Source organism: Channa argus, chromosome 12 (genome assembly GCF_033026475.1).
Source record: "Channa argus isolate prfri chromosome 12, Channa argus male v1.0, whole genome shotgun sequence".
In the NCBI taxonomy this organism is placed as follows: Eukaryota; Metazoa; Chordata; class Actinopteri; order Anabantiformes; family Channidae; genus Channa; species Channa argus.
In genome coordinates, this window is record NC_090208.1 from 2,703,785 (window position 1) to 2,719,807 (window position 16,023).

Here is a 16,023-nt window from a genome sequence, read left to right on the forward strand (position 1 = left end):
TGACTGTAAAATTATTTATTTAATCTCACCTCTTAACAAATAATTTAATGAACTTGGTAAAAAGCCAGATACAGTTGATCCCTTGTGCTGGACACACACATAGGCAGAGCATTAAAGACAGTGTTGGATTGTTCCTCAGACTAAAAAACACCTAAACAAATTTAAATACGAAGTAATCCCGCAAGAAAGACGACATGATGATGACAAATACTCAACTAGATGGAAGAAAGACAAAGAATGTAAAGAAATCAGGAAATTTAAAAAAAACTAAACAAAAAACAGTAAAACATAAAAAATTTAAAAGGCCTTTAGTGTTTTCCCTGTAACAGTTTACATCTCAGTTTACACAACTCACCGGCATAAAAATACATTTTATTCAGAGCTTTTTTAAAAAAAATGCTTGTTTATATCTTATGCTTCTATTTTCCTCACTCGTTGTTCTTTTGCTATTTTATTTGAATGGAGTGATACGATTCCATTTCTCATCATTCACAGCAACACTGCTTGCTGCCACAGTAACCATAACAGCAAATTACAAAAAATGACAGATGAGAAAATCCTGGGAGAGTGTGTTGTTTTGGGATCACAGTTACTACGGCAACCACTAAGACAGCACAGCAATTTAATCATGTTATCTGCTTGCATAGATTCAGGTAGTTTAAAAAATAAGGCTACATGGTGATGATACAGACTCTGACCTAGAAAATCACATAAAGCTTTAAAAACAGTCTCTGGGTTTTTTCTCACTTCTTGGCACGTTTGCACAACCGAAAGGAAATAAAGGTTAAAGAAAGCAACACACCTTGAAAAATCTGTTTCACCCGATGTGAGGATGAGCTCAAATGATGCGTGTGACCCACAGCTCGTTCTGAGTTGCAGGTAAGAGTACGTCCGCTGTGAACACAGGTAAAGTGGAACATCCAATCACAAGTAAAATTGTCTTTTTTAAAAAAAAATTTTAAACCTCTAAAACAGTCAAGTCGGGAAATGTCCAGAGACGATGCAGCCATCACATCTTTTCCACCGTTCAAACTTGTTTGATCTGTGATGATGAGGTCGACTAAGGTTCTCACACGCAGGCACACACACATTCAAGAGAGTCTAAGGGTCTACAAAGGACACCATGATATATCTGGTCCCTTTGGTCACCGGCAAGCCCTCGTGGTAGTGTGTCAGCCGGCCAGGGTGCATGAAGGACCAGCCCTTCCTCGGAGACTCCACCTTACAGTTGTAGCGCAGAAACCTGCAACCTCCACCCTGACACATGGGGAAAGACAGTGTGAGACGGAGAAAATCCTTTTGAACTCTGGTACAGGCTGTTTACTGTGTGTGTTTTTACCTCGTAGTCAATGTTTTTCCTGTTCAGGGCGATGTTGATGGTGAAGGTGGAAGAATCGTGATGCGGTCGCAGAAATGGCTGCTCATCAGGACGGTAACGCACCACAAAGTTCATGATGGCCTGGGCCTGCACACATACAAAAACAAATTCAAACATTCACGATAGACCAAACCAAATGTCTGAACTCGACTTAATAATATGGTTTGTGGAGTTTACCCTGGGGTAATATCCGGGGTAGAGTTTTTCAGTGACAGGGACGATGTACTCTTTCAGGAATTTGAGCCACTCTTTCTCAAAGCCGATCTGGTTCATGTGGATGTCCACAGTCGGGACATTTTCGTAACCACCGGCCAAACGCTCGTCCTGAACACACAGCAAGGACATAAAACTCCCTATGTAACTCGTGTTTCTGAGGTCTGTGTCTGACACAGTTCCATAGTTTACTAACTAGTTACCGTGTGTTTGCCTCCTGACCACTCGCCGTAGTCCTCCATGGTCTCCACCAGTTGATCGCACATCTTATCTGAGAAAGCTGGAAACCAGTAGACATCTGGACAGGGCTGGAAGAGAGTCATCAAACCAAATCAAATCAAATCTGGTTGTGTCTGAACTTTCAGTCAGACACAAATTCTTATACCATCACTAATAACTACACATCAGCGCTGGAACAGAAGGTTTCTAATCAGTGTGTTTCTTGGTGTGTTTAGGTAAAATGAGTTATTTAAATTATTTCAGAAGCTTTCAACAAACACTGTTTCCCATCAATACTGTACGTTTTTAAACAAGTCTGTAATAGAAACTCTTTCATTTGTTGTGTTGTGTTACCTGCTCCACAAAGTTCTTCTCATCTTCAAAGATCTTGGAGTAGTTCTCATGAATGTACTTCTCCTTCCAGTCCTACAAACACAGACAACCTCAGACTACGCTTTCACTAAGTTTACAATGTCTTCATACAGTTTGTGTGTTTAGTGTTTTGCTGACCACAGGGTTGTCGAAAATCTGCCACATGTCCGGATGCAGCCTGGACGTGTTGAAGTTGGACGATGCCAATAGACGACCAAACTCATCTCGGTTTGACACAAACATGAAAACTCCCTGTGGAAACAGAGTTTTAAGATGTGAGGTAGAAAATGGTTTGAAACAACTGACAGCTTATGTAGAGATTACATGAGAAGTTATTTGTATATTTGTGTGTGTCATTTCTGTGCTTTTAAGATCACTTTGTGTAGAAGCTGCTTTCAGAGTCGTAACCTCCACTAGATGCCAAACGTTCTGAGTTGGCATTTGGTTAGTAAAGGCAGATCATGTAACAAATGGATGTGTGTCCATGCATGAGATATTATCACGTTGTTGAAATGTGTTTACTAAGCCTTTGATAGGCAATCACTTCATCAGTAACGTAGTCAACATGAAATCAAAGGTTGTATTGTGCCACAGAAGGAGGAAACGTTAAAGAAAAACAGTGCGTTAAAAACCCGAAACTTGCACCAAAAACTTTAGAAGCAGCTAGTTCTAGTTTATTTATCACTTTTATGTTATCTATTATCCTTTTGGTATAATTGTGGGGGGAACAACACAAACCATTATCAAACCTATAATCCCAAACAAACCAATCTGGCTTCAGCTCTTAGAGAATAAACATCAAAAACAAATGTGTCTAGTAAACAACAAAAAAGCAACATTGTCTCATGAATGAATCACATGTCTGCCACAGTCCTCTACATGTCTCCTTCTGAAATAAAAAATAATAATTTCTATCACTTATTCAAATCAAAAGTCCCTGAATATTTTTACAGAAACAATAGTTCAAAAAGAAAAAAACAGAATACCTGCAGTTTAAAGGTGAGCAGGTGTTAAGTTACCTGGTCTCTGATGCTCCTGCAGAACACCATGTCAGGGTCCATCCCCTCGTCCATGTACAGGCTCACCTGGGACAGTTTGGTCCGCAGCATGCTGCCTTTGATCAGGTAGGCCTGAGTAATGTACGGCACATTCCAGACACCACTGTGCGCAAACACACACACAGTCATTACCTCATCAAACCTTTGGTTTATAAATGTAAATGAAACACAAATGTGCACTCACATCCTCTTTGCCTGGACGATCTCAATGTAGTCCTCAGATCTGGAGTAGTATCCTTCCGGACTCAGAGCCCCCCAGAAGTTACTCCAAAGCTTCCCATGTTTGGACAACATGGGAGCTATTACAGACCTGAGAGAGACGCAGAATTTCTCATCAAGCTAAAATAGCCAAACATGTACACAAAGGGTCTGTTGTGACTGTGAACTTAAAGTGCAGCATAAATATTAATATGCAACAAGAACAGTTTGTGCTTCGGTACAAAGAGGTAAAGTGTACAGTGATACAGCAAGTACTAGTAGTTTGGTACCACCTGGGATAATAACCCTGTACTTGTTAGGGTCAAGATATACTAACTATTTACCCAAACGTGCACATTCTTCACATCATTTCTGTATGTCTGGAGGATTTAAAAGTGTTGCCACAAGATGGCAGACTCAGGCTAAACATCGCTAACCAGTGACAGCATTTCTTCCTCATGAACCTCCACTTTTCAACAACATAAAAAAAAATAAAGGCTGGTATGCAGATGCAGGTAGCTTTTGACAAACTTTTCCATTATTGGCATTATTGGCAATACATGGAATTGTATCTTGTGTATTAACACAGGCTACACGAAGGCACCATTTTGTGCACATTTAGTGAAGAGCAAGTTTGTCATAACACCTAGTGTTTTCAGGTTTCTAAATGTGTACTAGGTGTGTACTTTTTTAGGATGTTGCCAAAATAGAAGAGTACTACTGTCATTGTTAGGATGTATTTTTTTTAGAATGAACAGTATATACAGTAAAAGGTACAAATACAGTATAGTGTAGTATAGAAGGCTTCTCATGTAATTAATACGTGTATAATTGTGTAATTCTTAGGATTTCTAAAATTGTTCAAATATGGACATACAATGTAAGACATGCAGTAAGGTACTAGAATAACTTGATTAGATAAAAATGCATAAAAAGTATGCTGTGTGCCGTTAGGTATATATATGGCAATACAGTAAGGGACTAGCATGTATGTGTTGATGTATTTGCTGATGGATGTATAATATAAAAATCAGAATGCATTCACTACTGTTTACTTGTTAGAATCTATGGTCCAGAAAGAAGAACTATGTGAACTTATGAGTTATGCAAATATAAAAAAGTAGTAGCATGTACTAGTTAGGATACACAAATTATACTAACAATATCGCAGGTATATATAAAAAAACTAGCATTATATGGGACTTAAATGAACGAATTAGGATGTTTTTATTTATATATAGGGCTAAATAACCCTGCAAGTACATGCCAGTACCCCTTACTGCCATGTACTTATTATAGGGTATATAGGAAGGTATCAAAGTGTACATACCTATTTTCCTCGATTAGTATCCTCAGTGTGTCTGGGTTTGTCAAAGCCACATCGGAGTCGATGCTGAAGTAGTAATCACACTCTAGATCCTTTTTACACGCCTCGCTGCATGGGCACACACACACACACACACAGACAAATATAAACTATACTGCAAGTATTAGATGTGTTCCAATACTTTTTTACATTGTCTTATAAAGACTCCGTAAAGGTATAAAAGGGATAAAAGGGACATGGCACCTGGCCCTTTGATATCCAATCATTCTGGACTACATTCAATTTGCACTTTCACTTGAGTCAACAGCAGTAAGCCAACAGTCAGGCCACAAAAGAAGTTTAACTTGCTGCAAAGCTTTGTCCTGCCTCATTTCTGTCTTTAAATGGTTTGTACAGTGCTGCTAATGTCCTGCATACTGTATGTAGAGGGTTTTGAGAACAGCACAGACATTACAGACACGGTTATACTAAATGACTGTTTTGTATATTCGATCATTCGGTTATACAAAAGCTTAGGAGCAGGGTTCAAGTTGTTCTACCATGGGTCAGATAGGAAGAGAAATGGAGTAGGAGTTATACTGAAAGAGGAGTTGGTGAGGAATGTTCTAGAGGTGATTAGAGTATCAGACAGGTTGATGAGTCTGAAGCTGGAAATTGAATGTGTGATGTTCAATGTTGTGAGTGGTTATGAACCACAGGTAGGATGTGAGTTAGAAGAGAAGGAGAAATTCTGGAGTGAGTTAGATGAAGTGATGCAGAGCATCCCCAGAGGTGAGAGAGTGGTGATTGGTACAGATTTCAATGGGCATGTAGGTGAAGGGAACAGAGGTGATGAGAATGTGATGGGCAGGTTTGGTCTTCAGGACAGGAACACAGAAGGTCAGATGGTGGTAGACTTTGCAAAGAGGATGGAAATGGCTGTAGTGAACAATTTCTTCCAGAAGAGGCAGGAACATAGGGTGACGTACAAGAGCGGAGGTAGAAACACTCAGGTGGACGACATCTTGTGTAGACGCTGTAATCTGAAAGAGATCAGTGACTGTAAAGTGTTGGTAGGGGACAGTGTAGCCAGACAACACAAGATGGTGGTGTGTAAAATGATGCTGGTGGTGAGGAAGATGAAGAGGACAAAGGCAGAGAAGAGGATGAAGTGGTGGAAGTTGAAAAAGGAAGAATGTTTTGTAGTTTTCAAGGAGGAGCTGAGACAGACTCTGGGTGGTTTGGAGGTGCTTCCAGATGACTGGACCACTACAGCTAATGTGATCAGGGAGACAGGTAGGAGGGTACTCGGTGTGTCATCTGGAAAGAGGAAAGTGGACAAGGAGACTTGGTGGTGGAACGAGGAAGTTCAGGAGTGTATACAGAGAAAGAGGTTAGCTAAGAAGAAGTGGGACACTGAGAGGACTGAAGAGAGTAGACAGGAGTACAGGGAGATGCAGCGTAAGGTGAAGGTAGAGGTGGCAAAGGCCAAACAAAGAGCATATGAGGACTAGTATGCTAGGTTGGACACTAAAGAGGGAGAGGTGGGTTTGTACAGGTTGTCCAGACAAAGAGATAGAGATGGGAAGGATGTGCAGCAGGTTAGTGTGATTAAAGATAAGGATGGAAATGTATTGACAGGTGCCAGGAGTGTGATGGGAAGATGGAAGGAGTACTTTGAAGAGTTGATGAATGAGGAAAATGAAAGGGAACGAAGAGTAGAAGAGGTGACTGGTGTGGAGCAGGAAGTAGCAAAGATTAGTAAGAGTGAAGTGAGGAGGGCGTTGAAGAGGATGAAGAGTGGAAAGGCAGTTGGTCCTGATGACAAACCTAGTTCAGAGGGAGTTACATTGTGTCTTTGTAGATTTAGAAAAAGCGTATGACAGGGTGCAGAGAGAGGAGCTGTGGTATTGTATGAGGACGTCTGGAGCGGCAGAGAAGTATGTTAGAGTGGTGCAGGACATGTATGAGAGCTGTAAGACTGTGGTGAGGTGCTGTAGGTGTGACAGAGGAGTTCAAGGTGGAGGTGGGTCTGCATCAAGGATCAGCTCTGAGGCCCTTCTTGTTTGCTCTGGTGATGGACAGGCTGACAGATGAGGTTAGACAGGAATCTCCATGGACTATGATGTTTGCAGATGACATTGTGATTTGTAGTGAGAGCAGGGAGCAGGTGGAGGAAAATCTAGAGAGGTGGAGGTCTGCTCTGGAAAACAGAGGAATGAAGAAAAGACAGGAGGCAGAGCTGGAGGTAGCAGAGCTTAAGATGTTGAGGTTCTCTTTGGGAGTGACGAGGATGGACAGGATCAGGAATGAGTACATCAGAGGGACAGCTCATGTTAGATGTTTTGGAGATAAAGTCAGAGAGGCCAGATTGAGATGGTTTTGACATGTTCAGAGGAGAAACTGTGAATATATCGGTAGAAGGATGCTGAGGTTGGAGCTGCCAGGCAGGAGGTCTAGAGGAAGACCAAAGAGGAGATTTATGGATGTAGTGAGAGAGGACATGAAGTTAGTTGGTGTGAGTGAAGAGGATGCAGAGGACAGAGTTAGATGGAGGCACATGATTCACTGTGGAGACTCCTGAAAGGGAACAGCCCAAAGGAAAAGAAGAAGATAACAATATATTGAACTATCAATGACCTTATCATTTTCTTTGATTAATGAATTACCATCAGTAATCTGTAAAACATAATTTAAGAGGTGACATTTTCAAGTCTTTAAGGTGGATATTTGTCTAACCAAAAAGCTATATATTAAGATTTGTTTTGGTCTATTGTGATGTAAACTATATTTTTTCTCAGTAGCAGAAACATGTTATTCATAGTTGTGTGATGGCTCTGCACTCACACAGCCATGGTTCTGGCCTTGCCACCCTGCAGGTTCTCCTCTGGCCCAACCAGCACAGCACCAGGGAACAGAGATCTGTGACGATCCCAGAACTTCTGAATGTGACGCTCGTGGTACACGACCTGTATCACAAGTAGATAACGCATTAGAATAAAGCAGTGGAGATTTTAGTTCATGATGTTTCTTTTGATGTTTGCATCGTACATTGTTGTGGATGAAGAGGCGGATCCTGGCTGTGGGGTAGTTGAGTGTGGTCAGTCGCTCCAGGAACTCCTCCATGAAGGGAGTTGGGTGTTCAATGAACACAGCTACGTAGACCAGAGGCATCTCCTCATCCTGCAAATACACAGTTAAAATGTCCTGATGAAACGGTCTGAAATGAATCTGGAGAATTTAGTGCCATCAGGTGAGTGTACGTACAGGTACGTCGTTTAAGAACAGCAGGTCATCGTCACAGATCCCACATTGGTTCTCATAGGTCCACGCTGTGGGGACGTAATTAGCCAGGTAGTTCAACTGCAGCTGCAGAGACAAATGTTTCACTTAAATTCGGATCATATGTAGTTTGACTTTTTTAACTCTAAATAATCCTATATCTATATCCGTGTTCCAGCCATCACTACACTCTGTGTAATCTGGAGGTCTACCAAACATGTTCCAGTTTCCTCCGTGCATCTTCCTTTATTGAGGGACAAACAGAGTCATTTACATAGTCCCTCCTGTGGCTCAGCCCAGACAGTACCCAGGAAAAACCGACAACCTAGTGAAGGCACCTGAACATGCATTCTCGGGTTCCCTGTGGTATTTCAGGTGGGAAATAATGAAAATATTTACAAGACCTCTGAGACCTGTAACTTATTAAAAGGGGACATAATATAGGATCTTTAACAGGACTAAAATACTCTAATCCAATCTCCATTAGCTGTGTGTGTGTAGTAATTAGATTTTTTTGCCTTTAGTAAATTTATTGTCTGCTGTTTTTAAAATGAAAATGTTCATGTGCATTGAGTTTTTTACATATCACAGTAAATAAGTATGTGGACACCAGCTCGGTTTCTCTGCTTATACAGTGAATCTGTCAGTACCTCTAAGCTAATTACAGCTTTCTCTGCAGTTTCCTTCTGAGCTGTAATTTACAACCAAACTATTGTCTGTTTCACTGTGGCATAAACTAAATGTCCACCACAGACAAACCCTCAGAAACTAGCTCAACTGCAGCAAAGGGCCTCACTCTTATGGACACACTGTAAACATTCACATTTGGTAGCACCAGGGTGTCCTGGTGACATCGGACTATCACATGGTCTCATTGGGGGGGAAGGTTACCTTTGTGGGTCCATTGCCATGGATCACAACAGGAAGTGTGTCATAGGCAACGTTCCTCGCTCTGACCTTTGCCCTCTCGAACTTCAAGACGACTTCATCTGACAGACAAAGACATTCAATTCAGTTCCTGCCAGTTCCACGGCAGGGGGTCAACTCCTGAAACTGTACGTCTACTCACTGTTCTCTGAGTACTGAACATGTACATATGGGAAATCTATGACAGCAGCACTTGCATTATTCTCTGTCCCACAGCTAAACTACATTAAATGGCACAAGCTCAACATGGTCCTGTAGTGGAACACAGCTCTTTCTGTTTCTGAATCAATAAAAAAATAATGTTTCTCACCAACAGCTCCGTTTAGATTTTGGAAGATTTGGGAGCGGTGGTCCAGGGTCATGTTGAACTTAGTCTGAGGAGAAAAAAGTTTAAGTGATAAAAATCCCCTTTCTGCCTTTTTAAACATTTTTTTCCATGGGTGTTGCAGCATATGTGGAGCTCACGTACCCTCTGTGTCTTGTTCAGGTAAATCTTGGTGTAGAAAAGCTGGTCGTCGTCATTGTCTTTGTACTTCCACTGCTGTACGATGGCACTGAGCTCTGAAGCGAAGCCGATAAAGCCTGAAACACACAGGTATCTTATTATTTTTTTAAGTATAAAAACTCTGCCTGACTTAGCTTTACTGCTTGCTTTGTGACTCACTCATCTGCCAAATGACTGAATGTAAACCACCATTCCCAGCATGCATTGGGTTGACAAGTCTGTAATGTATAACACCAGAAGTAGTACGCAACTAAGAATCAGTACTCAAGTACTATACTTAAATACAGTTACTGGAATCTTTTCAAATCATGCTATTTTTAGTTATATTCCACTTTTGTAGATATTCAGCAACAAATAAAACTGATTAATAAATGCTGATATTTTATATTGATGATTACAATCAGCCCCACCGTTACCTGCTGCTGTTTCTGTCTCTATAGTAACACTGCTCTTTGAACAGATGCTGTAAACAGCATCAAATTCAACAGTGTTTAAAAGATTTAGTTTGCTTTGTGGAGCAGTAGTATGTTTTGTAATTTTTAGAACATGTGCTTAGTACTAATCTTCTAATAGTAAATTAGTTTGTGGACAGTTCTACCAGCTGAGCTACAGCCAGTCTTAAAGGGCACTGTTCAACATTTATTTCCTCGAAATTTCCACTTAACGTTTTGTAAAACATAAAAGAAATAACGTCATAATTTTTTTAGTGAATGACCCAGGTAAAGATATATTTGTAGCTGTAGCTGCTGCTTGGTTTCCATCTCTTACCTCCTGAGTTGAGGTAGCGTTTCCCAGAGTTCACCACTGGGTATTTGGAGGCCAGTCTCTGGTCGGGCCAGCAGAATCCCTCGGCTGAGAAAACCACTTTGTGTCCCAGACGAGAAAACTTGGAAAGTAATTCCACGGGCCCCGAAGCAAAGATCACATCATAACTGCACACAGACAGAGAGAGAAGTGATGCTGGAATTCATGAAGAACAGCAATAAACTGTGGTCACTTGTTTTCAGTCTATATATCTTTGCGCTTTAGTGTCCTGCTTATTTCAGCTTTAGACTTAATAATGTACCATCAGCAGAGCTTGAAAAATCCTTATTTTGAGCAAAAACAATGAATACTCTGTTTTCTGATTCGCAAATGTGATCATTGTCTATTTCTCTTTTGTTTTATTTCCCAATAATCCGGTCAATTTTTGCAAAAAACAAAACATTTGTAGATGTCACCTTGACAACATAACATTTACATCCTCAACACTGAAAAATAATAATTGCATCCTTAAAAAGCTGGATTTCAATTTTTGGGATTTTTGATTGGTATTATTTGAAAATATAGGTTGGTTACAGCTATATGTATGACAGACTACAGGAAGACAGAATGAGACCTGGTCTGGGGTTTTCAGGGAAACCTCAGTGACTTCAGGAGTGTAATAACAGACCGCAGCAGCAGCTCTACGCCCTCTGTAGTGAACTAAAAAGTGTTCATTAAAACCTAAATCAGGAAACACGGGGGTCTCTTGCTTCTGCTGTGGAGAAGCGGGATATGTGAATGTCCATATTTAGCTGCTTACATCTATCTTCCCCTGGTCTCCACCCGCTGGCCAAACACCAGCTACAGGAGAAATATCAGTTATGGTCAGAGACTGTTTTAAACTGATGTATCTTAGTTAACATTAGTCCAGCAGTGTACTTCCTGTATACAAGGCTTCACAGTAACCAGGGTTACCACAGTGCTCACAGTGCTGCCCATTCAACTTATCACTGTAGATCTGGTTGCTCAAAGCACAAAATCTGATAGCTCAAAGCAACCAGATCTTTTGCCCTGGGCTTTGTCTGTCAGGCTCCAAGCACTAAATCTACTGAACAGGTGAGTGGGTTTAGTGCACAACAAGCAGTAACAAACCTGCGTGTGCGTAAAAGTAGGACAGATGAGTCAAGTTTCTATTTGAAAAGAACAGTGATAAAGAGAACCAGAGCCACACAAGGGCAGGTGTGTTACCTGTCTACAAACATGATGACCAGGTCCTTCTCCTCAGAGTATTTAAGCAGCTCCTTCTTCAGCCATCTCACCTTCTGACCTCCACCTACCGTCCGAGCCACGTCTCCGCCCTTCCACTCCTCGCCCAGACCGAGCACCTGCACCCAACATCATTGACATCATTATCATCAGCAGCATCTCACTGTGAAGACCTCTAACAGAGAATGTGAATATATGTCACACTGTTGTAACTGTTGTTGGACGGGGGCCCCATCTTGTGAGGTATGTGCTCGGCCTGCTATGATGGTTAGAACAAATTACTGTATTTTTGTTTAACTCATTTACATTTGACAGAGGGGTAGTGCTCCTCTACTGACCTATTTATGGCAGTACTAACCAACAGATAGGTACGAGGGTCATCACATGATGGTGCACAAAACCAAGTGCAGTGGAGTCTAGTCAAACCGTACTGTGCATTGCAAAAGTGTCAATGACTGGGTTTAAATGCACTTAAGTAACGGTGGCACTCAGAGAAATCAGCTTCCTCGGGTAATCGTTGAGCGGTGTTTACATGCACTTAAGAAACCTGGTTATTGGAAATCATTTCTTCTTTTCACTCAGCTGCGTGCAGCTTACAGTCTGCAGCTGCATTAGAAACCTGGCTATGCGTATACATGACAGAGCAACCAGCGTTCTACGACAGAAATCTGCCTGGGAAAACAAGGTTTCTCTAATCTCCTACCCCGATTTCAGCAGCCAGCTTTTCTGTTTAAATAAATCAGCTTTCCAGAGACAGTCGACTTTAACCTGATTACTTAGGTCCATGTAAATGCACTGATTGTGTATTTGTGCATTACCTTCACAGTGTAGTTGAGCTCTCTAGCCGTCCTCATGAAGCGTTGGAAACCATCTGTCTCCTCTGTTGCCGCAGTGATCACCAGCAGATTTTCTGCAAATGCACAAAGATGGAGTTAATCATTGAGTCCAATGTGTTGGCTTTTTCTAAACCTGTTTTTGGCTTTTTTCTGTTTCCAGTTTCAACTTGCTGAGACTTTTATTTTGTGCCATGCACTCGGTTCCACAACCACCAACACTACAGCCCATGTTGGTGGTTGTTCACAAACCGGAATCTGGGAACTGACATGTTAAAAAACCCTCATGACTGTTCTCTGCCTCCAGGCTTCCAAGGAATTTAGAAAAGTGAAATTCCTCCTAAATTCCATGGAGCGGTAACAGAGGTGAGGGGGAGGAGACAGGGAGTCACAGAGTCCCTCTGTGTCCAAAATAGACTCACTGACTGTAGTCGAGTGGAGGAACTGCATAATAAAGTCCCCTGAATATCTCAGTATATGTTCCTAGCTGCCACCATGAAACACTTGTGTGCTGTATAATAAACTCTCAGCACAGGTTTTCCACCTGGTTATGGACACGGGGTAAAAAGACACTGATTAATCAGTGATAATTTGATAAAAAGCAAGAAAGCACTCAAAAGCATCATTCACAATCCCACACACTCACTTTAGTGACACAGAAAATGTAAATTATGAAACACGATGGAAGCTGCAACCAAGCAAGCAGCATTTTACTTATTTTCAATTTAGTAATGAAGTCTGATCATTTTATATAAAAGTCGCTATTTATTTGTTCAACAAAATAAGCATCCAGCCTGAAACTGGTGAACATGAGCTTCTTTTCTTTTTTTCTTTCCCACACGCTGAAATATTCTATTTCATGCATTTTGTCATCGCTACATTGGCCAATAAGTCATTGTTAGGAAGTAAAGAATGAGTGAATAGGGAGGAGAATTGGGCACAGCCTAAAGAGTGTTTAGGAGCATCTGCTCCCTATTGTGCTGTTCAAGTGTCATAAAACCCCCGACAACATACACACAGCTGTTTAAACATACACACAGCTGACCTGACTTTCACTGCACCTTAACAAGAAACACGCTATCTTTACTATACATCTACAAGAATTTGTTCAACCTTTTTAAATCTGTTTTTCAGACAGAATTAACATTAAATACATATAATTCAACAGCTATGGATTTTGATGGCTTATGCCTGGCTTTATTTTTATTTTATTATTTCTTTATCTATACAGGTAAATCTCATTGAGAACCAAGGTCTCATTTTCAAGAGAGACCTGTTTCACACTGAAAAAGCATTACAATCAATAAAGGTTCATCAAATACACAATATGAAAAAAAATTCTACAATATCAAAAATTGATATCAGTATCAAAAAGTGATATCAAAAAGCGAAGTAAAAATATAAAACATCCTTAACATGAGAGTAGCAGATAAATCATTAGAAACAGGAGCAAGTACTTATAGAAAGAGCCAAAAGCCTTCCTGCCAAGCCCAGTACGTATGATATTGTTTACGTGTCATAAAACATGACAAGCAGAAAGAATTTATAAATAAATGTGCACCGATGTAACAGCCTGCAGATGCCTAACGATGGCCAATTGACCAGAGAGCATAGAGTACAATGGTGAGTGAGAGATTTACTACCGGTAATGAATGTCAGAGTTCTCAGGTAGACAGTGTCCAGCATGTGTAAGAGCTGACGAAGGCATCACAATATCACCAGAGTCTGGAAAAAGCCAAGAAGGTGGCAGCGACCAGCCAATTCCAGGCATTAAATGAAAAAAAGATCTGTTCTTAAAACAGATCTGACTCAAAAGCTCGATTTTAATCAAATTATTATGCCAGGATGTTTATATGACGTAACAAACCCAATGGGTAACTTCTGTAAGGTGATAATAACAGGGAGGGCTGCTGGAACTTTCTTCTCTTTGTCTTACTAGCATTTAGCATTAACTTGATTTGTACCAACCGAGACTGAATACTGTCAATAGAAGACTGCAGGTGCTTAAATACAAGGTTAATAAACTGCATCAGGGCGTTTTTATTGAATTCTCAGTGAGCAGCTGGGCTCCTGTTGCACCTGAAGTGTAGGGTGGGTGGTACTCAGCAGGAGAGCTGTGTACAATGAATGGGCAGCTGTACATGGCCCAGACATTTGTAGCTCTATGAGTGAATCCCTGGTAATGAATTATAACAGCTAGAGAAAATCCCAACTGATTCCTGTGAAAGCAAATGCAGAGGGTTTAATTACTACCCAATGTGAATGAATACTAAACCACAGTACATATAGGAAAAGTGGATAATCATGATCTATGTTAATCCATGTGTGTCTATGTGTCTTTGACACATTGTGTTAGTTACTGGGATGTAAAAAAAAAAAAAAAAACAAGAATAGTTTGCAAACACTGTAAATTAAGTTTTCCACATAAACCCACAACTACACATTCCCCAGATACAAAGACTGCATAAATATCAAAAGGAGAGAATGGTGAGACAATGTTCTGTGGCTTACAGCTGAGCCACAGCAGTTTGAAGTGGTATCTGCTGTTAGGAAATGGTCAATGGTCTGCACTTATGTAGCACTATTCTACCTCGCTGGTACCCGAAGTTCTTAGCTTCTCATTCACCCATTTACACACACACACTCACACACCGAGGAACGGACCCTTTGACAAATGGATAGGACGAAGCAGAGGATGGAACAGAGAACCAATCCTCAGCTGCCCCAAATGGCATAAAGCGAGTGGCGCCCCACTAACACTGATGTAGTAGACTATAAGTCCATCAGTGTAACTTATCAATCATATTTAATATTATCTTATTGATTCATTTTTTGTTAGTGAACATTTTCTGAAAGTCATGTTTGCTGTTTTGGGCAATAAACAGTACATAGCATTTTCAGTAATATAACTTTAGTCCTCAAAATGAAGTCACTGTTGAAATATAAAAATAGCTACATACTAATAATCTGGTCAATTGATCATCAATCGTAATCCGCTGACTAATGGATTATTAAATTAATGCTAATTAGCCTGCAGGCTAATGAAACAAGTTAGGAAGTTGAAGGTCTAAAGTTGATTTTACCAGATTTAATAACCAAATAAAACGCAGTAAACTCGTGGCTAATATCGTATCTCTTATTTTTTCTGTCTCCGTTGAATGATGTTACTGTAAATTGCAGTGAAATAAGCAATATTTAGCAAACAGAACCAAAGCAGCGCAGCTCCATCGGGTCAAGGTGGTCCGCCTGGCCGGGCAATGGACCCTCAGTGGCGGCCTTACCTGGAGAGAGACTCCGCTGTTCGGCGTCCACGGAGCTCTGGAGGAAGGCGAGGACCAGGAAGTAAAAAAGACGACAGGAGGACATGTTTGCCTTTTTAATAATGTTTAGTTGAAACAGTAACTTTATCCTTCTCTTTCCTCTCTACCGTTTTCACTCCATCAGTTTCCTCTCTGGATCCCAAGCGATGTGGAAGTCTCGCGATACTCCAACTCAGCTTGTCGATCACAAAGATGCATACAGAAAATGAGAAGGAAAAAAAAGGTACTCCGCCCTTTTTCATTGCATCGACCATTGAAAACAGCCAGAATAGTGATTGATGTGGTCAGAGACCAATCAGCGACCAGCGCTCATCAGCAGAACCAATCAGAAGCGGACAACTGGAGACGTGCGGGTCCCGTAGCCCCGAGGTCCAGAAACTTCGTGATAAGTGGAGAAAGCCA

General features: G+C 40.9%; 1 protein-coding gene across 1 annotated transcript; it reads right to left on the reverse strand.

The window, feature by feature from the left end:
• On the reverse strand, window positions 1-16,021 carry plod3 (procollagen-lysine, 2-oxoglutarate 5-dioxygenase 3). The gene is made up of 19 exons (XM_067522843.1): window positions 15,583-16,021; window positions 12,287-12,378; window positions 11,451-11,587; window positions 10,227-10,390; window positions 9,423-9,535; window positions 9,264-9,327; window positions 8,918-9,015; window positions 8,012-8,113; window positions 7,796-7,927; window positions 7,592-7,713; window positions 4,769-4,873; window positions 3,425-3,550; window positions 3,202-3,343; window positions 2,321-2,434; window positions 2,165-2,236; window positions 1,795-1,899; window positions 1,556-1,702; window positions 1,340-1,465; window positions 1-1,257 (listed from the first exon to the last, which is right to left on the reverse strand). Exons 1-19 carry the CDS (start codon window positions 15,665-15,667, stop codon window positions 1,102-1,104), a joined length of 2,202 nt encoding a protein of 733 aa, XP_067378944.1. The 5' UTR covers window positions 15,668-16,021; the 3' UTR covers window positions 1-1,101.
• Window positions 16,022-16,023: the final 2 nt, after the last annotated feature.